This window comes from Nylanderia fulva, unplaced genomic scaffold (genome assembly GCF_048542155.1).
Source record: "Nylanderia fulva isolate GAGA-0341 unplaced genomic scaffold, ASM4854215v1 Scaffold734, whole genome shotgun sequence".
NCBI lineage: Eukaryota > Metazoa > Arthropoda > Insecta > Hymenoptera > Formicidae > Nylanderia > Nylanderia fulva.
The window spans coordinates 15837-41425 of record NW_028190845.1 but is presented as its reverse complement, the minus strand read 5'-3'; the positions used below and the strand labels follow the sequence as shown (position 1 = coordinate 41425).

The window sequence follows — 25589 nt, the reverse complement described above, 5'->3', positions numbered from 1 at the left end:
AAAATTTTTTTTAAAAATTTTTAAAAAAAATTTTTTTGTATTTTTTTCCAAAATTTAGGATTTTTTAAAAATATTTTTTTAAAAGGGAAATTATATAAACCTCCCTTTCAAAATTTTGTATATAAAATTTTGAATTTGCAATTAAAAAATTGAAAATTATTAAAAAAATACTTTTTTTGGGAATATTTTTAATCATTTAAATAAGAAGAAAACCTTTACATTTTGGGCTTTAGAAATTGGATTTATCAAATCAAAAAAAAAATAGAAAGTTTAAATATAAATTTGGAAAATTAAAAAATTTTGTAAAAAATTAGAATTTTGGTTTTTTGTCATTGGTTTTTATCGTTTTTTAAATAAAAAATTAAAATAAAAAAAACCAAAAAGACAAAAAAAGAAAAGTTTTCCCGGGGGGGTGGGGGGCCCCCAACCAAAGATTAAATCTGCCAAAAGGGTTTTTTAAAATGGAATAAATAATAATTTTAAAAATGTTTGGGAACAGGAAAAACCCCAATTTTTTCATGAAACATTAGTTTGGGGGGATTGGGAATTAAACATTTTTCGGTAACTTTTCTTGGGCCAAAACTGATCCGACATAAATGGATCACCTGTAATTAAAATCAAAAGCAAAAAATTTAAATTGCAAGATCTAGAAAATTTGGGGGTTTAAACCCCAAAAAAAATTAAATTTATATTTAAAATTTGGGATTATCTGACAAAAAAAAAAATTTTACCCAAAGTATTGCGATAAAAAGTTCCCAAGTTTTCCGGGACTTTAAAAATTTCTTAAACAAATCCACCTCTCCTCTCAAATTGTGCTTTTGCGGGACGCTCCCTTTCTTTTGGGGGGCCTAAATTTTGCCCTTTTTAATTCTATACCTCTTTTTATTTTCTTTTTGGGGGGGAGGGAGGGGGTTTCTGCAAAAATTTGGTACTTTTCTAAAACAAAAAAAAAAAACCCTTTAATTTGTTTTAATCTGCTTTATTATTTTTTAATCATTTTTTAAAATAATTTGGGCCTTTCCCTACTTTTCAGACAAGGGGGCACGAAAATTCGGTTTCTTAAAATAAATTTTTAATTATAGCTTTCTCTAAAAAAAGTAAAAAAATAAAATTTTTATATAATGCACTACTAAAAAAAAATAGGGAACTTTATTTTTCCCTATTCAAAAAATTGTTTTTTTCCCAAACCCCGCTGAACTCGGCAAAAAGTCCTAAATCCCAAAATTGATACCGGTTTTTAAAAATTGTGTGTATACGCGAAAAAAATAATTAAACCTCAAAAAATCTTTTTTTAAATTTAAGGGCCCAGCACGATTTTGAGAACGAAAATTGGGGATCGAGGGCAGGGGGGGCCAAAAGAAAAAAAATCTCATTAAAGCTGACTTAAGTCTAACCCCTTAATTTGGCGAACCCAAATAAAAAAGGGGTTTTAAAATTTTTTTTCCCCATAACCAAGGTTTCCCCGGGTATCGGATTATATAAAAACCCAAAATATTTTAAAAACAAAAAAAATAACCCCAAAAAAAAAACGGGTTAAAAAAAATTTTTTTTTTAAAATTTAATTATATTCAAAAATTAAGGGGTTTTTCCCTTTTTAAAAAAATAATTTTACAGTGCAAATTTCAAAAACAATTGGCTTTTTTTAAAATAAAAAAATTTAACGCCCTTTTTAAACTTTTAATTCGTCAGTTTTTTTTAAAAAAAATTTTTTTTTTTTAAAAATTTTTAAATTTTATATTAGGAAACTACTTTTTTTTGGGTTTTTCCCCCTAAAAAAAAATTATTCTTTGTTTTAAAAACATGAAAAACCCAAAAATTTTTTTTTAGCTTTTTTCTTGTATTGTTAATAAAAATTTTTTAAAAAATAATTAAAATTTTTTTCGATTTTTAAAAAATTTTTAAAAATATTCCCCCTTTTTATATTACGAAAAATTTTTAAAAAATTTTTTAAAAGAAAAATATATTTTTTTAAAATTTATTTTTTTAAAAAAAAAAAAAAAAAATTTTTTTCCCCGAAACATTTTCGGGTTTTTTCAAATTTTGTTTTAAAACCCCCCTGACAACCAGATGCAAAAACAAGGATTTTTTTTATAAAAATATTTTCCCTTCCCGGCATCACGACCCGCCCCCTTGGCCCCAAAAACCCCAAAAATTTTCGGGGGCCGGGCCCCGAAAATCCCTTTTTTTCCTATTTTTTCGGGTCGGGATCTTCACTAAAAATCTATTTTAAACCCCCCTTTCTACTTTTTTTTTTTTTAAAAAAAAAATTTTTTTCGATTTATGTTTTTTTTTTTTTAAAAATTTAATTTAAAGGGCCCCCCCTTTTTATTTCCTAAAATTTTTTTAATTAGCTTTCTATCTTTTTTCCCCTTCTTTTTTCTTCGTTTTTTCCCCCACACTTTTTTCCCCATTTTTTTTCCTTTTTTCCTTTTTTTTTTCCCCCCTTTTTTCCCCCTATTTTTTTGTTCCTATTTCGAAAATTTTTGGGTGTTTTTTAATACTTACATTAAATAAGGAAAAAAAATTTTTGGGGAAAAAATGTTTAAAAAATTTTTAAAAGAAAAAATGTTTTTAAAAAATTTTTTTTTTTTAAATTTGCCCTATTTTGAAAAAAAAGTTTTTTATAAAAAAAGGGGAATTTGAAATTTTTACTAATTTTTTTTTATTTTTTTTTTTTCCCTTTGGTAAAAATTTTTTCAAAATACTCGCATTTTTATTTAAAATTATTTTAATAACCCACTGAATTTTTTAATTTTTTTGAAAAAGTGCTGAAAGGTTCCCCGATGTTTTATTTGGCCCCTTAAATTAACAGCTGCAAATCTCACAAACCCTTCTTCGTTTTAAAAAATTACAGGGAAAAGAAATTCTTCCATAGTAGGACTAAATCCCCCTTGGCCATAAACAAAAAGGGGGATTTTTTTAGTTTGTGCTACATCGTTTCTCCCGGATCTTCTCAGGCTAAAACCAAAATGAACTTTGGATATAAATTATTTATTGATGGGTGTCCCAAAAAAAATTGCTAACTAACTTTCATTTTTTAAGGGCTCAGTTAGAAAAAAAAAAAATTGGTCGAAATGGGGTCTGCTTTTTTTAATGAAAAAAAAAATTGCCCTTTTAAAACAAAGTACATGTAAAAAAAAGAGAAAGCGAGAAATTTTCACAAAAAACAAAAAAATTCCTTAATTTGAAAGGAACCTAAAAATTTTAAATGATAAAAAAAATAATTTTGAATTTTTTTAGAGGTTTTATTTTTTTAATTTTAATCTTTTTTTTATTTTTTTCCTTTTTTTTTTAAGTAGATTTATGTAAATTTTTTTTTTCCCATTTATAAAGTTTAAAAAAAAGGCCCATGTTTTTATTTTTTTTTTAATTTTTTTTTGGTTGACTTCTATTTTTTATTTTTTTTTTTAAATTGTGTTATTTATTCGAGAGTTGTCTGTGTGTGGTTTAATTAAAAGTTATAAAAAATGAACATGCTTTTTTTTTATTCTTTCAATTTGCAATTCTTTTTTTAAAACACTTTTTTAGTATTTTTTTCTGTATCCTTTTTTACTGATATTTTTTTTTTTTTTTAAATGAATTAAAATTAATTTTTTAAAACCTAAGAACCCAATTCGTGGAAAAAAACTTGCGCTTTTTTAAAAAAGTTTTTTCCCTTAGCCATGTGGTAATAATTTTTTTTTTTATTTCAAAAATTTCAACTGGCAAGGGGAAAAATTTTTTGTTAAAAAAAAAGCTTCCATTTATTTTTTAAAAAAAGAAAAAAAAAAAGTTTAAATACATATGAAAACTAATGTAAATTTTTTCCAAAGTGCCGCCCTTTTAAAATTTGTCAAAAATTTTGTTTTTTAGGAACCGTAAAAATTTTCCCCAAATTCTTTTTTTAATTTTGTTGCAATTCTTTAATAGGTGCTTTAAAAATTTTTTAGAAAAATTTACTTTTTTGGATTTTTATGGATTATTAGCACTTTTTTTGATTTTTAAACGATAAGATAAACGGATATATAAACATTTTTTTTATATCCTTAAAAAAAAGGGGAATTTTTTCCCCTTTTTCCAAAAAAATGTTTTTTTAAAAATTGCATTTAAAAAATAAGCTAAGAGTTTTAGAATTCCTTAAACCCCCCAATTTAATTTATCATTTTTAAAATTTTAAAAAATTTCAAAAAGGACCCGTTTTAAGACCCGATTTTTCAACCATTTTGGAATTGTGATTTTTATTAGCGTGTGTTTTTTCCCTTCTGCTCAAATCTAACGGGGCCCCGCGGCGAGGTCCAAGTTAAATTAAAAATTTTTAAACTTTGTTTTTTAAAAAATTTTTAAAAGCAAGAATAAGGGGTTAAAATCATTTTTAGTAACTTTGCCCAAAAGATTAAGAAGATCCCCTTTTTTTTTTTTATCTTTTTTTCCTTTTCTCCCCCTTTTTAAAGAATTAAAAATTTTAGGATATCCGGAATCTTAAAAAATTTTTTTTTTTTTAAATTTACTTTTTTTACTTTTTTTTCTTTTTAGCTACAGAAAAATTTTTTTAATTTTTTGGGGATTTTTATAAAAATAATAATTTTTTTTTTTTTATCTTTTTTAAAAATTTTTTTTTCATACAAAAAAAATAAAAATTTTTTAAGTTTAATTTAAAATTCATAAAAGTCATAAAAAAAAAATAATATTTTATAACAAAAATTTTTTATTTTTAAATATTTTTTTTTATTTTTTTTTCAAAAAATTTCAATGAAAATATTTTTCTTTTAAAAAAACCCAAAAAAATTTTTTTATTTTAATATAAAAAAAAAAAAAAAAAAAAAAAATTAAAAAAAAAAAGGAAAAAAAATTAAAATAAAAAAAAATTTTTTCCGTTTGAAAAATTTTGGGATCCGTACAATTCCAATTTTATTAGATTGGAAATTAAAACAAAAATATTTTTAAAATTAATTTTAAAACCAAAAAAATTTCCAAATAACCCCGAATTTCTGATTTTTTTACAATATATAAAATAAAATTTTATAAAAAAATAAATTTTTAAAAATTTTTTTAAAAAAACGAAATTTTTTTCCCCAAACCTAAAATTTTTTAAGTTTCCAGATTTTTTTAAGTTTTTAAAAATCTCTATTGATATTAAAAAAAAAAACCATTCAAACAATTCAAAATACATAATTTTATTTAAAAACAATTTTAATTTTTAAAAATAAATAAATAAAAAAAGATAAATTTTTCCCTTTTTTAAATTCAATTTTGAAAAATTAAATACTTATCTTTGATTTTTTTAAAAATTAATATTATTAATAAAAGGGTTCAATTTAAAGAAATTATTTTTAAATAATTTTTAATTTTAAAAATTTAATTAATTATTAATTGTTTTAAATTATTTTTTTTAAAAAAATTTTAATTTTTAAAATTTATTTTTAATTAATTTTTTTTTTTAATATAATTTTTGGAATTTTTTATTTTAAAATTTTAATTTTTTTTTTAATTTCCCCTACGTGGATAAAAAAATTTTGGGAAAACCCGCAAATTTTAGGCGAGGAAGAAGAGAAAAAAAATTTTTCCCCATTATCAAAACCCAAAACTTAAAATTTCTTTAGCTTTTGAGAAACTAAAAAAACCCCCTTTCCGGGGAGTCCCTTTTAGTTCGGGAAGGCCAATTTAAGAAATTTAAAATAAGTACTGTTTATTTTTAAAAAAAGGAAAAACCCCAAAAAAACCCCAGAAAAAATAGGTTTTTATAAAAATTAAAAATTAAAAACGAACGGCACAAAAGGGTGAACAGAATTTAAAATTTTTTCAAATGTCATACATTGTTTTTTAAAAAATAAAAAGGTTTTTAAAAAAATTGTTGTGGTGTATTTTCTTTTAAAATGAAAATCCCGGCCCCTGGCGGGTTTTTGGGGCTTAAAATCCTGGCCCCAAATATCAAAATTGCTAAAATCTTTTTTTGGGGGTTTCGTGGCTTTTAAAAATGCTGGGGTAAAAAATCGAGTTTAAAAGGCCTTTTACTTCTCTGCATACTTCGATTTTTTTAAAAAGGGTCTTTACGGGTAATTTCATAAGACCCAAAGAAAAAGTTTTAAAAAAAATTGAGAAAATTATCAATATTTTTATTTCCTTTGTTTATTAGAACATTAAAAATTTTTTTGAAATTTTTTTTTTTAAAAAAAAATTTATATAAAATTTTTTTTGGGTAATTTAATGGGATATTGAATATTTAATTTTTTCAATTAGAAAATTTGTTTCGTATATTTTAATTTAATTTTTTAAAAAAATTTTTTTTTTTAAAAAAGTTTTTTAAAAAGGTTCCATTATAAAAAATTTTTTTTTTTTTTTTAAAAAAACCGTTTTTTTTAAAATTTAATGTTTTGTTTCCTAGGAAAATTTATTAAATTTTTTTTAAAGGAAAAATTTCCCCAAAAAAATCTGGCTTAGGATGTTTCCCTCCATAAAATTTAAAAACCATTTATTTTTAGACAAAACCCTTAAAAAAAAATTAATTAAAAAAATTTTTTCTTAAAACTAAAAAAAAATATTTTTTTATTTTTTTTAATTTTCAATAATCTTAAAAAAAAAAAATTTATTTAAATTTTCCTCTATCTTTTACACAAAAATTATCAACTTGAAATTTAATTTTTGGGGTTTAAATTTAAAAAAAAAATTTTTTTTTTTTTTTTTAAATGTTTTTTTCAAAATATAAAAAATTTCCCCTCGAACAAATAATAATTTTTTTTAAAACTTTACCCCCTTAAGCCGTATTGGGGGGCAAAACATTAAAGTTTTAGGTTTTTTTAAAAATTTTTAAGTATATGTCGTTTTGGGTGGGGTTTTTTTTTGGTGGGGGGCTAAAGCGGAAAACTGAGAAAAAAAAAAAAAAGTTATTTGAAGATTTTAAAAAAATTTTAAAAAATTCAAAATTTGGGTTCGACCTTTTAGCTATTAAAAACCTTTTTTCCCCAATTAAAAAAATCAATAAAAAGAAAAGTAAATTAAATTTTTCTGAAAAAAAAAATTAAAAAATTTTTTTTTTTTAGCCTTTTTTTAAAGTTTTAAATTTTTTTCATGAAATTTTGCGTTTTTTTATTTTATTAGTACTTTTAATTATAGAAAAGTATTTTTTAATTTTATCAAAAAAATATTTGGTAAGAATTTAAAATTTTAAAAATAAATTTTTAAAAAAAGGCTGTATATAAAAATCAAAAAAAAATTAGCAAAAAACCAAAAAGGTTTGTGTTTTATTTAAAACTTTTTTATAAAAAAATTTAAAAACGAGTTTGATTTGGGTTTTAACTTTCAAGAATAACCCAAAAAAATATATGCATATGAAAAAAACGATAAAAAAAATTTACAATTTTTTAAAAAGTCTTAAATAAAAAAAAAAAAAGCGCAAAAACGAAAACAATTTAATTAGTAAAAAAACAAACTTTTCCAAACGTAAAAAAAAAAAGATTAGTGGTCAATTTTTTTAAAAAATGGCTTTGAATTTTTTTAAGGTTCAAGAGTATTTTAAAAATTGTCAACAAAAACAATGGGTAAAAAAACCCGTTTTTTCTATAAAAAGCGAATTTTTCCCCTTCTTTTTTTTTATTTAATTAAAAAAAACCCTTTTTCCCCCCTTTTTAAATTAGTTACTTTGTTTAGTGGAATTTTTAAAAAAAGTAAATTGTATTTTTTTTAAATTAATTGTGGTTTTTCAAAATTTTTAATTAAAACGAAACACAGATATTCCAAACAAAAAACCATTATTGATTACGTTTTAATGATTTCAAAAAGAGCTACGGTATATATACAAATATTATTTTTACTATCAAAATCAATTGAGAACTTTTTAATTTATTAACTTAAACTTATTATTATTAAATTGTTTTAACTTATTATAAACTTATAGTGTGTTTCTCTCGCAGCAAACGATTTTTCTGTCCAAGAGAAAAATCGTAATTATCACTAACTGTTCATTATTTAGCTTTGAGTCTATTAAATTTTTTATTCAGTAGATCATATAAGAGAACAACATATGGGAAAACCAGCTTATTTTACCGGGATTCAATTTTATATACAGGATTAGTGCAGCGTTTATTAAATTTTAATCAGTAAGAATATATATGAAATTGGAAGAGTAATGAGTACTATAGTGCATCGGTTTTAATAAAAATTAACTTTTTATTAAAACTGATTTATTATGTATAGGGCATAAAATATTTTTTTGATGTAATATCAATTAATTAGAATAAATCTCAATTCAAGATTTATTTTAATAATTTTTATTAATTAATTCGAGATTTATTTTAATAAATCTCTGATTTTTCTAAAGGAAAAGAGTCAAAAAATTTTAATCTGTATTAAATTAAGAGCCTTCCTAATTTCTTAGTTGTTTGTCCAAATTTTATGATCTGTGCGAGAATATGTACTCAATGTGGCGGATTTTCACACAAAGCGCTCAACTTTTCGTGTTATTTAATTAGATAATATATACAAGGTATCCCATAGAAAATTGCTGAAACTTTAATCAGCTGTCATTTTTTCATGCATACAGTTATTGAGAAAACAAAAATTGTGTTGGAAAGAAGAAAATCTGCAGTTTTTAATGGATATAAATAAAATGTTTGTATACCAGTTTATTTTATTAATAAAAAGTAATGAAAAAAGTGCTAATAATCACATAAAATCACATAAACTAATGATAAATATTTTCAGTGCCAAATTTAATAGCAATTATTAAAAGGATCGTCAATAATATTAAAAATGACATGTTAGAAACAATTTTACGAGTTTTCGTAAAAGAACAGAATTTTGTACAAATTCAAATAATGCGCACTTTGAAAATATTTATTATTAGTTTACATATATGATTATTAACACTTTTTTCATTATTTTTTTTCAATAAAATAAACTGGTATACAAACATTTTATTTATATCCATTAAAAACTGTAAACTTTGCTCTTTTCAACACAATTTTTGTTTTCTCAATAACTGCATTAAAAGATGACAGCTGATTAGTTTCAGTAATTTCTTATAGAACACCCTGCATAGACACCTAAATAAAAATTAGATAGTGTTTTAGATCATTTCTAATTTATATCAACTTACTTAAAATATAATACAGGTGTCTTTTTTCCATGTGGTCCATTCAATAACCATTCGTTGTTTTGTGTATTTCTTGCATTTGTTGTACTGTAAATAAATATTTATAAAATGTTAAATATGATTTTAAAATATATATCTTCTTTGAAGTACTTATCAATTTGAAAGATATGAGTGCCAAAAGCTTGCAAAACACAACAAATAGTGGCAGATTTTGATCATTTATTTGACATATGTTTAATTTAAACACATACAAAATTTTCCAAAATATTTAATAAAGCTATTAAAAAGATATGTGCAAATTAAATTTATAAATAATATTATATGATTCACTACTTTAAAAAAATGCATAATGTTATTAAGAAAAAAATGACAATGTCTTCATTAAAATTAAAACTTTTCGATATTGAATAACAATTGAAGCGTTGTTAGCATTGTGAGATGTATATGTACTAAACAAAGAGAATTTCTCATTTTCATTAATGACAAGATTAAATTAAGACGCTTTAGAACATTTTTTTCGATAATGAGGCATTAAAGCAAATGCAAATTTTACATTTATATACAATTTTAACGAGCATTTAAAAGAAATTTCGTACATTAAAATTCTTAAATTCTCGAAACTGCTGTTAGTGCAGTTATAAGATTTCAAAAAAATTACAATCCCTTCGAAGATTCAAGATCTTCAATAAATATCAGCCATAATATTGTAAAATTATGTATTTTCATTTTGGATTCATGTTTATAGGAACTTCTTTCCTTCTTTTGAATACGCTCTAAAATACGTCCTTAAAATCTCTGACATAAATTTAAGAACACCCTGTATATTTGTAGATATTTAATTAAAAAATATTTAATACAGCACAGAAGTAATATACGTAAAATTATGCAAGCACATAAAGATCCAGAAAAAAGACACTTTTTTGCGAAGTATATTAAATAGAGTTAAATGCAATATTTGGAAATTGATATAATATATATTTTAATATAGAAAGAAAACAAAGGAAAAATAAAAATGTATATATTAAAATTTATTAATAAAAGTTAAAAAATGATGTATAATCGAAGAGCAAAGAAAAAACATTCAGAAAAATTATAACTTAAAGATATAATTAAATTTATTAATAATAATAAAAATTAATGAGAAAAATTTTATTAAAATTAAAATGTAGTAAAAAGAACTTGTTATAATAAAATGTTTATTGTTACAAAATAAAATGTTACATATATTATTTAATATAAATAGATATATTATTTAATTAAATAATTTAAATAAATTTTCAAAATATGCATAATTGTTAGGAAATATTTTTCGCATCCTAAAAATTAGGCTATTTTCAAACCGCTGTAACTAGAAGATAAATTATCGTAAGATAAAAAATTAAAAGCATTTTGAAATTTGAAATTTCAACTTTAACGCATTATCGGTGAATTAAAAAATTTCAATTTCCTTATTTTGTGCTTTAAAAAAAGAACACATGGTTTTGTTCTTTAAAATTACATATTTTTGATACTCTGTAACTCGATAAAAAATTTCTCTCAAAAAATTCAACTCGAGTTCCATAAATTACATTTTGTCTACAAAACATTATTTTTTAAATTTCTTACAATTTTTTTCTGATCAAGTTACATAATTTTGTAATTAAATCTGTATTTTTTAAAACTAAAAAAATAAAAAAATTTTGTAAAATCACAGACAGCGAGCAAAAGCTTGGCAGTTTCAGCTTCAAAATGTTTTTTGTCTACGACAATTTTCCTTTGAGTATCGACATTGTTTCTAAAACATACAAGTTTAGTTTGAAAATTAATAACTCGGTCAAAAAATCACAGAAAAATGTTTGAAATAGCATTTTGTTAACAAAATGTTGTAGTTTATGAAATGTGAATAGAATTTTTCGATATAAATTTTTTGATCTATAGCTGCAGAGTGTCAAATATATGTAATTTTAAGGAGCAAAAAGCAATGTGTTTATTTTTAACACAAAATAAAGAAGCTATAAAAAGAATTAAAAAACCATCGTTAACGCATTAAAGTTAAAACTGCAAGCTTTAAAATGTTTTTTTTAATTTTTTGTTTACGATGATTTTTCGCCGAGTTACAGCGGTTTGAAAATAATCTAATTTTTAGGGTACGAAAAACGGTCCATTTTTTAAAATAGTATATTAACAATAAAAACAATTTATGCAACATTATACAATATAATTCGTATATTTATTTGTTTCATATTAATTATTCTATATATTGTTTATTAAGAGAGAGTTTCAAATTTTCATTAATCATATTATAAGCATCTTCCCTATAAGCGCATGATATTATTTAATATTTAAGCAATATTCTAGGCGTATTTTTAGAATATTTAATATTCTAAGAATACGCCTAGAATATTAAATAATATCATGCGCTTATAAAGTTTAGATATTCATAATAAGAAACTAGTATTAGTAAATACTAGTAATAGAAACTACTAGTAGTAAATATCTTTTCATTTAAAAATATAACGTCACAATCTTACATGGCCGCGGCGAGGTCTCAGGAGTCTTAAATTCGAATTTTCAAACATTGAAAATGCAGACAGAGAATGTCCACCATAGACATCTTTGTGACCATACATATATTTTTGTGACCATATATATATTTCTATGCTAGTTAAACATTCGACATATTCATGAAAAGTTTTATTTTGACTTTTTTTTTAGAAAATTGCTTTGTAACAGCCCTGATATCTTACAGATAATAAATATCACTTTAATATGGCTTCTTTCGATCAATAGAGATCTATACTGTGGATTTTAAAAAAAATAGTATTTTTTATCTATTGTTTTTATTTTAATATGGCGTCTACAATTGTCGATTCGCAACAATATTTGAACAAATTGTATGTATAAAATAAAAAATATAAACCCATCTCCTGGTTTAAATTATACTAAATTGTAATATATAATTATTAAAATTAGACTGTAAGAAGATTAAAATATAAAAAATTGTTTAAAAGATTTTAGGAAATTTTAAAAGAATTTTTATATTTTGCGTTTGTATTAATCAATGATTGTTAATCAAATGTTCGAGAAAACATATATGCAGAAAAAAATAAATATCATTTAGAAATAAATAAACACTTTTTAAACATTTGATAATGTAATATTTAAATTTAATAAATTCTAATTAATTTCTTTCAATGTATCCAAACCGTTGTAATATCATATATAATAAGACAAAACAAATATCAAAATTAAATAAATATTACTTATTTTTCAATAGATCGAAGCTCAAGAGTAAAACAGAGCAATACATTAATACACGTGATGTTGCGATAGATAGAGCTGCAATCTCTTGCAATCTAACCTAACAAGGACAGACATAATCGCAATTCTATCTATCGCGAGATCACATGACTAATCCACCATTCTGTTTTATTCTAAACCTCAATTTCGCACACACGTATTTATAAAAATTTCACACAAAGTATTCTTTTTTATTAGGCTTTTAAACTTATATCTGAAAGTTTACTTAAATTCCTTCATGCAATTCTGAATTCGGACTAGTCTTATATTTTGTACAAACTGCAAAACTTTTATATTACACAAGTAATGTTACGCACTGACGCCAGAAGTCTATAAAAAAAGTAATTTTGTAACTTTTTAATTTTTGATATAAAATGAGAATTCCACTTTATTACTACATGTACTTTAATCGTGGAAAAGCATTTAATATTCTATCCACTCAATAAACAAATATATGCAAAAAATAAGCATTTGGGTCGGTAAAAGAGATGATTTTAGGATCCCGCTTTCCACTTTGAATTATCACAAACGCAAATAATTGCCCTACAAAAGGCAACTATTAATATAAAATCCAAACTGTAATCTTTTTCTACCAATTTAAAATAAATTTCTAATCTCAAAGAATTCAGAATATCGGACAGATTATTAGAAATAAGACAGATGAATAGGAAATCATTTAGTGCCTATTTGAAGCGAAAAATAAGAATTTAATTTTTGTGTAAATTAAATCTCGAATTCTATAAATTAAACATAATTTATTTTATAATTTGTTAGAATTAAACGATTCAATTCGTTGTGCTACATGTAACAACGATATTACATGTACTTATAACATGTTATATTCATGAGTAGGAAATTATAATTAATCGGTAGTTCTTGTGTTGGTAATATTTATGTATTATTATAAACACAACACTGAATATTAGGATAGCGATATTTATTATTAAGTAAACCTTTCAACACAAGAAAAAAAATTTATCGCTATGTTAATAAATAACTTCTTAGAAAACAGTTTATAACACTTGTAAATCATTTTGTATGTGTATATTGTGCATATACAAACATGTGTGCGTGCGTCCTTGCGCGCATATGTAATTTTTACTCACTTTTCCAAGTTATCAGATGTACAGGGTTTATATACAAAGGCCTCCAATGTTTCCTCACTGCTATTGGATAATTGCGACATACCGGAAAGACTGGAAGAGGACATAAGCTCTTTTGTACGCTTCCTTTCCATCCTTTCTATTATATTAGTATTATTTCTTTTGGTATTGTTTCTTTGAGACATCATGGATTATCTGAAAACTAAAATTTAAAAATATATATGATATATATATATATATAGAAGAGTAAAGTTTAAACGGGAAGGCTCCTATTGATACTCGCCGCGGCCATATTAGATTATGACGTCAGAAGAAAGAAAATACATGCTGAAAAATTGTTATGTTCCATATTTAAATAAAAAAATATTTTGATGAAACACAACTTTGAATGGCTATAGCACACTTTTAAATACTTCGAAAACTATTTTTTCCCCTTAACATTCAATCATCAACCATAAAATCACAGTCATTTTACAGCTGTTGATTAATTAATTATAAAAAAATGGAAAAAGATAGTTTTCGGAATATTTTAAAAGTATGACATTAAATATTCTAAATAATGTACAATCTAAATAATCTAAAATTATGTATAAGTTTTGTATCTTTCTTCATGACAGAATAGCCTATACTTTTTGCATGGGTTATTATAGAAAGTATAATAGAAAATATTTGAATTATAGATCCACATTAAAATAAGTATATTTTTGATCAAATTGCACCTACTTTTACGATCATTTTAGGACAGATTTTAAAATAGCTTTTCGAAAAGCTCTTACTACAGTTTTGGTTCCAAATATAAAGGGATGTTATATATACTGTTTTATATTCGTATTCATACAAAAATACATTTCATATAAGAAATATTATATTAATATTAATTATATATTAATATTTTTCCAGGCATTACGTAAAAATAAAAATTCGTAGCGACAAAATTGTAAAAACTAAAGAAGCATAAGAATTATTAACCAAAATTATTGATTTGGTGTCATTGCCAGAGGACATTTTTTGAGAAAATTAAAGCGGATATTTCCGAACCGATAAAACATCGTCTTAAATATTATTTCAAATATTATATGAATAATATTTTTGAATAAACCAAGTAAAGTCAATCTGATTTTTTGTATTTACAAGCTTAAACGTAAATAATTTAATTAAAAGATATTATATCGTACATTAAATAAGTTTGGAAATAATTATGATCCGTAAATGTTTATAAATAATAAGTTTTGTGTATTCTTGGTTAACAAATAATAGTTTGTAAAAGATTAAAATATATCTTATTTTCCATATAAATTCTATATACTTTTCTGCTTAAATTTTTTTGATGTGTAGAAAATTAGGAGAATTGCAAGTAACTATACAGAGATTTGGCTACATTGAAAATAAGGAAAGCTCTGACATGTTTACAATACAACAAGATTGTAAAAAATTACGTCCTTTCAAATGCATGAGATAGATTAGACAATGGTCTCTTTGTTGAAAACTTTTTAAGATTAAGCGCGCTATTATTTAAAAATGTAAATATGTTATAAATGTAATTTAATTGTCTTTATATAATTGTTAAAATTTCGTATATTTAACTATATTATAATAAATAACAATAAATTGATTTTAATTATATGTATAATAAAGTTTCAATTTAATAAAAATTATAATTAAACATATGTTTATTTCCGTTTTATTTTCCGTAGGGGGGTTAAAGGGGTATTGAAATTAAATCTCAAAATATGAGATTATTTCATATTTAAAATCTTGGCCGTGTCCAAGTAAAAATTTGGTGCCTTGTGCACCGGTATTTAATTCTAACGAAAAATTATTTAGTTTCGTTAGGATAACGCATTGTCATCCGCGATTTGGCTCTTGTTGCCCGTCTTATACGTTAAATTTATATTTATATTACAGAGCCTTGTTAAAACTCTTATATTTGATACACGCTGGCTTAAAAAATGCGTTTGTTTACCATTTATTAATAAAATTTTTATTTTAAATATTCCAATAACGGAAGCAAATCATATGGAATAAATGCGTTCTTTAATTGTAGGCTGCATATGTGGTGGATGACTGTAAGTCCGACAAAATTCCAATATTCCATGGGAATCTATCAAAATCTATATTGTCATACTTAGCCAATGTATTACACAATATATTATGGTATATACAGGCCAGATGCTTGCAATGACACTGAGCAATAAGATCCTTGCCACTACAATCACAATGATAAAAATGATTAAATAAATTTAAAATAAATTTTAAAAAATATATTATAAAATAAATATATATTAGATATCATAAGACGTCTTATGTCCTGATTTTGAATATATTGCTGTTAGTTAGATAAAGTTTCAATATGATGATGATAAAAAAATAGTTTAAATTATACATATTATTAAAGTGTTAATTACAAAAATATAATTAAAAATGTAAAATATCTATAAATCTAGAATATCTGTCCAGATAAAAATATTTTCTTTATATCAAGAGACACGGTAGTGTCTCGCGACCAGTTAAGGGCGTAGCCGAGACACCGTGTATCTTAACGCGAGTCGGACATTTGAGTCTTTATAATATTTCGAATTCTCAATAACGGCTGAAGCAATCGAGTTTATACTAGACTTAATCGATAGATTGAGTTTGAATTATATAATAAAAGTGTCTTTATTTCTGCTCTACGTGATTTGTAAGCAGAGATATATAATTGCAAAGTCGAAATATGAAAAATTTCTTTTAAGAAACGTCCCCGTCATCATTATCATCATCGACCACGCATACATAGTAGTATCGTGCTACACGTATTCACACGTATACAACACATGCGCACACATATATCACACGTACACAACACATGAATAGATGCATGTATTGGAAATGTCCATCTCGCACGTTTTACAACAGACGGCGATAGTTGCCCTCCGCTATATTGACAGCGTGCGGGGTTAGATATTTTCAACAATTTTCAATTTCAATTTTTACATTCAATTTTAATGTTATTATTTGCAAATTTATTGTCATAATAATTTATGTGCAAGTTTACAGTCTGTGATACAAAATCAGATATTTTGCTATTATTTCAATAATATTTCAATTATATAATTATAAATGCCTATGTATGAGTATGCATATATTTTTAATAATTTTCTTAATTAGCTTCTATATTTTTTTCAGTTGTACATCAAGCAGGTAGCATTATCAGCTCACTTGTGAGCATGGGTTGGGCAATGGCTAGTTATCATCGCAGCATTCGATTAGCTTAACAAGATAAATCTAATATCAGTGCTATAGGAACCATTTTACAATTTTTCTGGCATTTTCTTATTGCAGGTACATATATATCCAATAATTAATATACAAAATTAAATATTATTCATCACACACTTTGTATCAAAATAATATATTTTTTAAAATTTATTTTAAATTTATTTAATCATTTTTATCATTGTGATTGTAGTGGCAAGGATCTTATTGCTCAGTGTCATTGCAAGCATCTGGCCTGTATATACCATAATATATTGTGTAATACATTGGCTAAGTATGACAATATAGATTTTGATAGATTCCCATGGAATATTGGAATTTTGTCGGACTTACAGTCATCCACCACATATGCAGCCTACAATTAAAGAACGCATTTATTCCATATGATTTGCTTCCGTTATTGGAATATTTAAAATAAAAATTTTATTAATAAATTTCGATGAAATAATTTATAAGAGGTTGAAGAAACTATGAAACAAATTCAGTCTCATAAAAGGGTAGTTGGAACAATAGTGGTGAATGCAGAAGGTATTACATGAGATCATTGACATGATTTACTTGTAGTTGTAAACAAAAATTTATAAAATTATATTTGTTTTAGGTATTCCTATAAAGTCAACATTAGATAATACGACAACAGTTCAATACGCAGGTTTGATAAGTCAATTGTCAGATAAAGCTCGTTCTGTCGTACGTGACTTGAATCCAACAAATGATTTAACTTTCTTGCGCATACGTAGCAAAAAACATAAAATTATGATGGCACCAGATAAAGAATTCATATTAATAGTAGTACAAAATCCAGTTGATTGATATTTAAAAGAAACAAAAATATATTTCAAAGTTCAGATTTATTTTTTTGGTTGTTAATTTAATCTGTATGCTACATTGGATGTTAATATCTATTCAATTAAATAAAGAAAAATAAAAGAATAAAGCTTAAAAATTATACAAAATGCAGTATTTAATTACTAATTTAACAAATTATGAACTTTTAGAGTTTTTAAATAGTGCTTTCTTCTTTGGTAACAATATTATATTTTTAAGTTTGATAATTATGAAAATATGTATATATAGTAATTCATGGCATGTTTATTTTTGTATTTAATACAATTATAAATGTACATTTCTCATCAATAAAATATCACAGTATCTTTTTTATAATTTAATTTTAATATTGAGATTGTTTTTATTCAGTGGAAAAAAAATGTGTAGTTGGTCCCTATTAATTATACATACATATAAGAGTGTCGCACAAATAATTCTATGCAGTCTTTTTAAGATAATATAAAAATACTTATAAATATAATCAATTAAAATACATATAATCAAAATTGTATGTATTAAAATTCAATAGCATATAAAAAAGATTTTTTAAAATTATATATATATAATAAAAATCCAACATTTTATATATATATATATATATATATATATATATATATATATAAATATAAATATATATTTATTTATTGTATATCATAAATATATATTTATTTATTTATATTTACCTATCTTTTTTTATATATATGGTAGAAATACAATGTATGAGTTATTTTATTTTGCAAAATTTTTGAAAGTTAAACTATTAATTACAATGAAATTATTTCATATAATACCGAGATTCTTTTCATAATAAAGATTAAGAGAGAGTTAGATTTTATCATAAGATTTATAAAAGTCATAAGATAAGGTTAATTGCATATTGTATAGTTTATCTCTCATTTTTTAAAGTAAATAAATATCAAAGTTACATTGCTTGAACTGGTGCGTTTGAAGTATGTTGTCTTTTTGAGGGATGCAAGACAATATAGTACAAAAGCATTGCTGTAATTCCCAAGAAAAAGGAAATGATACAAATAATAAAGATTATATTAAAGTACTAAGCCTCTTTAACTGCAGGAGAACAAGCATATTGCCATAATAAATTTGCTGCAATATTTTCAAAAAAGCAGATAACATAGAAAGATAGATGTTTTCAAAATGTTTTGCTATCTACAGCATTGAGATATATAAAAATGTGCACTATGCCAATAACGGAAGCAAATAATATGGAATAAATGCGTTCTTTAATTGTAGGCTGCATATGTGGTGGATGACTGTAAGTCCGACAAAATTCCAATATTCCATGGGAATCTATCAAAATCCATATTGTCATACTTAGCCAATGTATTACACAATATATTATGGTATATACAGGCCAGATGCTTGCAATGACACTGAGCAATAAAATCCTTGCCACTACAATCACAATGATAAAAATGATTAAATAAATTTAAAATAAATTTTTAAAAATATATTATTTTGATACAAATTGTGTGATGAATAATATTTAATTTTGTATATTAATTATTGGATATATATGTACCTAAAATAAGAAAATGCCAGAAAAATTGAATTTGCTTATTTATTTAAAGATGCTTATCATATACAAAAATGAATGATATAATCTCTAAAAACTCACCTTTAAAAAAAGGTAAAAAAAGGCGACCAGTTAAGGGCACGCCATTAACAAAAATTATCCATTGCAAACCCATGTACAATAGAATTGTATGAAAAATTATCGATTATAAACCCATGTACAATCGTAACAAAAGTAATGAAATAAAAAAAAAAATTGCGCCAAGTGAAAGTAGAAACTTGTACCAGTGGAAAATTAAAGTTGCAGACATATATAGAGTCGTATAATGAATCAATAAAAATTTAAATTTGCAAATGTAGAATTGTACCATAAAAAAACTTATCTTTTAAAAAAAAAGATAAACAAGATGCCAAGTCATGCGCCATGTGAAAAAGTGTTAAACAAAAAAGTATTTTTAAGTAAAAAAATCTATCAATTGACAAAAATTTATGTTCTAAAATTAATATCTCTACAAAAAGTAATGTCCAATTATTGCACAAATAAATAAACATTTTTATAAAAAATTAAAATTTAAAAACTTATGCAAATTTAAAATTAATATAAAATAAAAAGAAATAAAAAAATTTTAGTTAAAAAAACTGGGCGCGCTGCAATGAGTTTAAAAGTAACAATTTAATTTTAATATCATTAGAATATTATTTAGCAGCGCGCCCAGTTTTTTTAACTAAAATTTTTTTATTTCTTTTTATTTTATATTAATTTTAAATTTGCATAAGTTTTTAAATTTTAATTTTTTATAAAAATGTTTATTTATTCGCGCAATAATTGGACATTACTTTTTGTAGAGATATTAATTTTAGAACATAAATTTTTGTCAATTGATAGATTTTTTTACTTAAAAATACTTTTTTGTTTAACACTTTTTCACATGGCGCATGGACTTGGCATCTTGTTTATCTTTTTTTTTAAAAGATAAGTTTTTTTATGGTACGATTCTACATTTGCAAATTTAAATTTTTACTGATTCATTATACGACTCTATATATGTCTGCAACTTTAATTTTCCACTGGTACAAGTTTCTACTTTCACTTGGCGCAATTTTTTTTTTTATTTCATTTATAAATACATTAATTTTTTATAAATAAAATTAAATTAAATATTTATAAATAACAATTAACTTTGTGTTATTGTATGAAAATTAAAGAATGTATATACTGGTGTGTAAGGCTTGATACTTCTAAATGGAAAATTCGACATTTTGTCTCATTTCTTTTTAAAATTTTCGAAAATTATGGAAGAAAAAAGATTTAAAAAAATAGGATATTTTCAAAAAATCTGATTCTGTTGTTATACATATAAAGTAGGCAATCTTACAATTAATTCCTATCTTACAATTAATTAACCATTTAGGGATTAATTCAGATATATTAAATTTTCATATTTTGATTCAATTAGTAGATTGTTTCATGCTATTGAGAATGCATAATTTTTTTAATAACACATCATATGTATAAGATGTGTTGCATGAGAACTAAAAAAATCTTAACCGATTAATCATAATATACATCCCAGTAAGCAAAAAATCATTGCTACAACGTTATTATTATTGTCAAGTATGTAGTTTTTAACATTGTATGCAACATCATTATGAACAAACTTTGACATCGATTTAGAGGTTTCGGTAATGTTGAAATTAACGTTTTTAAAATATTTTATTAATATTATGAGAGAATTTTTTAAATATTTATAAAACATCAGTTAAAATATTTTTCAGAATATTTATTAATAATATTTTAAACATATTTATACAACATTATATCATAACGTTTAGAAAATTTATATAAAATCAACATGATAAAATGTTGATTAAATATTTCTTGCTTACTGGGATATGTCAAGGTCAAGATTTTCTGTATCAGTATTAAATAATCACTATTGAAATAAATGTATATGATATCAAATATTATTTGTTTTTCTTAATATATACATTTAATATTCTTAATTCAAATGTAAAAAAAACGTGCATTTAAAAAATATATAGTATACAATTTGCATCCAATAATGTATACATAATAAACAAATATATGTTTGTTTTATTAAATTAATTGAATTAATTGATTTATCTTATTATTTTATGCATAAAAGCATTAAAATGATATAATTAAAAAATTAAATTTGATATCAGTTATGCCCATGTTTTGCTTGTGATTTGCCTGATAAAACCTGTTTATAGAATCTGATAGGAGATTGACAACAGAAATCGAGCGGAATTTGTAATTCCTAACCGTTTAAATAAAATAACATGGATAATATCTGAAAGTTCTTAGTATTTGATTCAGTCTTAGTAAACTTATACCATTGTTATATACATAATTAGCCAACCAAATCTGTTTGAACAGATTTTGCCAAGTGTCTGCTAGACATTTTTGTTATCAGAAAGGCTACAAATTTAGTCAGTACACAGTCTGTTAATTTGATTATGTCAATAGATTATCAGCAGACTAGGATCATTTATAAAAGTTCTTAGTATTTGAATCAGCTTGGTAAACTTACCATATATGAATGTTATATACTTAATTAGTCAACCAAATCTGTTTGAACAGATTTTGCCAAGTATCTGCTAAACATTTTTGTTATCAGAAAGGCTACGAATTTAGTACACAGTCTGTTAATTTTGATTATGTCGATAAGACTATCAGTAGAATTAATAAAGCTATAATAAAGCCTGATGCTATAAATGCTGCAATCTGCCATCAGATTGCGCGCACGCGCAGACCTTGTTCGTCAGTTTCTGCGATCTAGAATCTAGAGGCCTAGATTCTAAGCTTTTACTGCAATCTATCAGGTTGGGTGAGCAGGCTCTGCCGATAGATCAAGCCTAATATGGACATAATTGATGCCATTTGCTTGCAATTTATGAATACATCTGTTGCCAATCTTATATTGCAATCAATCATGCTGTATTGCAGTTGTTACATACATTATTATAACATTGCAACTTAATACATATATTATAATTTTACATCATATAAGTATATTTATTATATTACTGACACAAATAATGTTTATTGAGAAATGTTACCGATAAATAACCTGTTAATTTTTCCTCTAATAAATATAACATGTAATTTAACATTGATTCAACATAATTAAATAGAAAATAAATTAAATTGTAAATGATAATTAATTTTAATTTATACAAAGACTTAGGATATAATTTATATAAGGAATCAAACATCTAGTTTGTGCTTCAAATAAAAAATAAACAGATAATTTTTTATTTAGCCTATCGGTTCCAAACAATCAATTTGATATTGTGAATTCTTTGTTAGCCTTATATGGAAAGAAATTAAACTGATGGAAACAGTGGCCATATTTTTTATTTTAATAAATGCGCTTTGCAGTCTTTAAATACATTTCTAAGAATACGAGAAAATATGTCAAATAGCAGTAAGGCAAGGAATTATCGAATCAAATATTAAAAGCCTTTAAATATCGATCTATGTTACTATTATGTTCAATTTATATCGCCAATCTAATGTCATACAAATTACATTTTGTACAAATCCTGCTTGATTTTTGTCACCAATCTGCTATGTTTATTTTGGACAAATTTTGCTTAATAATTTCTAATTTGCTATCAAGTTATATATCAACAAATTGCATTATATTTCTACTGGAATTCTAATATTTTCTGATACAAACAGATTTTGCATGCAATTTATAGTTTTTTCTGCCAACAAAATTTATGTAACAAGATGTTTTATAAAATTTTTTCGACAGACTGGATTATTTGAGCTAAATCCTCACAAACAAATAATTTTATAAAAGATTTCATAGTATAAAGAAATCCTATCAAGGTAATTTTAAAGACAAAAATATAAAAATGAAAAATTTTACCTTTAACTTATACATAATTAACCTAATCTAATATAAGAAAACATTAATACTGCAAAGTACATTTTTCTTTTTCCATTTTATTAACTTGAGTAATTATTCAGTTTTGCATTCACTCAACTAATTAATCATTATATCATTTTTGCTCCAAAGTAATTTTAATAAAAAGTGTTCTTATATGTTCAAAATAATTGATCAATATATACGCATTTATTAATTATATTAATTATGTTTCTATTTGTATATGTGTGCATTGTATATAGATATTTATAAAAAAATTATAAAATTATATAATAAACATATAGTGAACAAGTACATATACAGAAAAACATCAACTTTTTCATTAGAAACTTTTTATTGAAAATTAAATTTGTAAGAAATTTAAAAAACCAGAAATATTATATAAATCAAAATTTTTCTAAAATAATATACACCACATATATTGTTTAGAATAAAATAAAATAATATTAAATATAATTTAGGATATTTGCCTGTTACACTTTTCACGATAGGAAATCTCTTATTTCTTGTCATTTTTATCATAAAAAAACATTTTCTAGCATAAAATTTTCAAAAAAGAAGATTAAAACTAGAAATAATGCAAGCTTTCTCGCCTTCTGGTTATGAATTAAAATTAAAATTAAAATTATTACACATATACACATAACATAATGACATTTCAACATAACATTTCATGTATTTTCTTTTGTTTTGCAATATAAAAATATAAAATAATATAAAAATCAACACAGAAAGTTAATTCCTAAAACTGTAAAAGAAACTTTCAAAAAACCTATTTTAATTAAGTATTAATTAATTATTGAAAAATATGTTCCTATAATTTATAATTTAATTTTGCAAAAACTTTAACACACTTCTATGAAATGGGTGCAAATTTTTCAATACATTTTATAAAATCTTACAAAATTTTCACTCGCATTTTGAAAATAATTATATATTTATTGCAAAAAATAGAGTGAATATATGTATATGTAATATTACAATCATAATACATCATGCAAAAAAAACTTTTTTTACTTTTTCTTTAAAAAAAAGAGAAAGTTTTTAAATTGCTATAAAATTTTGTCAAATTTATTAAATTAAAAATAATAAAAATAGCATTATAAAAATAATAGTCAATAACAATTATAATAGTATCTTAAAATAGAGAAAGAGAGAGAGAAAGAGTTGTATAGTATCTTTCTAATTATTTGAAAATGACTTTTTATTTGTTTGCATAATATATATTTATAACAATTTATATCAATTTTTATATTAATTTCTCTACATTTCCTTAAATATACTTCTATGAAAAGTAACTGTCTTTGCTTTCACGCTTTCTAATTTCGAATTTCATTATGCAACATATAGAATATTTTTTAATTATTTAGCAAATTAGTTTAATTATTTAGTAAGAGTATCTTTAAATTAACGTTTATTTTTATATTACTATCTCTTAAATTATTAATATATATAAAGTTAAAGTTCTTGTATATAAAAAAATAAAACATTTTAAGTATAAGCAATAGTAGATAAAGAAGCTGTAATTTCTAAAACAACTTAGATGGTCTATATTTTAAACTTTTTGTTTCTTAAATACAGGCCAAAGCAATTAAATAGGGAAAAAAATCGTTGCAAGTGTTATATTTAATATCGCTCGCGTGTAAAATCTAGATTAAAACCTGTGAAGGTGAACATATAACATGAAAATGCAAGTGGAATATTTTTTAAATATAACACGCGATTAATAATCATTATTTAGATATAGATAGATAGATAGATAAACAATTTTATTGTCCTCCTCAAGGATTTAATATGATAATAATCATTATGTATATACAATTGTTAATTACAATATAATAATCTTATTTAGTTACATATATCGTTTAGAACCACAAAACGGTTCCTTGATGTTCCGTCATTCTAAGAAATCAGTATTAAATCGATCGTGTTTATAATAGCGACTCCTATATTGAATCGAAGAATGACAAGATGCTTATAATAATATTGACAGATGACAAGCTAACGTATCGCCGTATTTGCTTGTCAGAAATATTAATAAACACATGAAATAATTAAAGAAACATATATTAATATATATGCAATCTATGATTTATGCTCACCGTGATATGCTCCGATAATGATGACTTTCATTGCCTGTCGATGTTTCTCCTTCGCAAGTCGACGCATCGCGATGACGACCTCCTCATTTTATGACATTTAGACACAAACCACGACCGGTACTAACCGTAGTCATATCATATGAGAGCGCAACTGCTTGTTTCTATCAATCGAACGCTTAAATTAATGCCTATGTACAAACGGCGACGAAAGTCGAAGGCCGAGCGAAGTCGCGCGACATCATGAAGATGAAGAACTGGAGAAAGCATGTATGGTTCTAAAAACGTAAGGGGGATCGGTCGTCGCCATCTTGGATGGAAACGTTCGTTCATTGGTGATTATTGGAGACGCGGTAGTTGCTTAGCAACGCTGAGGTATTCAAATGCACAAGATGTCCCATTGCTGAAATTAATCATCTATAATTTTTTTAATGCATGCAGTTATTAAGAAAATAAAAATTGTGTTGGGAAGAAGAAAGTCTGCAGTTTTTAATGGATATAAATA

At 23.6% G+C, this 25589-nt stretch overlaps 1 protein-coding gene and 1 long non-coding RNA gene across 3 annotated transcripts; one reads left to right on the top strand and one right to left on the bottom strand.

Moving 5' to 3' along the window:
* Positions 1 to 9037: 9037 nt before the first annotated feature.
* On the bottom strand, positions 9038 to 25354 carry LOC146720248 (uncharacterized). The gene is made up of 3 exons (XR_014926156.1): positions 25088 to 25354; positions 13453 to 13651; positions 9038 to 9154 (listed from the first exon to the last, which is right to left on the bottom strand). It is a non-coding gene; the product is annotated as an uncharacterized LOC146720248 (long non-coding RNA).
* Positions 16266 to 17609, top strand: LOC146720249 (dynein light chain roadblock-type 2-like). Of its 2 annotated transcripts, XM_085488878.1 has the most exons (4): positions 16266 to 16384; positions 16615 to 16770; positions 17003 to 17232; positions 17306 to 17609. In XM_085488878.1, exons 3-4 carry the CDS (start codon positions 17175 to 17177, stop codon positions 17515 to 17517), a joined length of 270 nt encoding a protein of 89 aa, XP_085345004.1. In that variant the 5' UTR covers positions 16266 to 16384; positions 16615 to 16770; positions 17003 to 17174; the 3' UTR covers positions 17518 to 17609. The 2 variants fall into 2 exon arrangements, 1 of the variants encoding a protein (XP_085345004.1); XR_014926155.1 differs by lacking the exons at positions 17003 to 17232; positions 17306 to 17609 and adding an exon at positions 16898 to 16979 and having other exon boundaries at positions 16300 to 16384.
* Positions 25355 to 25589: the final 235 nt, after the last annotated feature.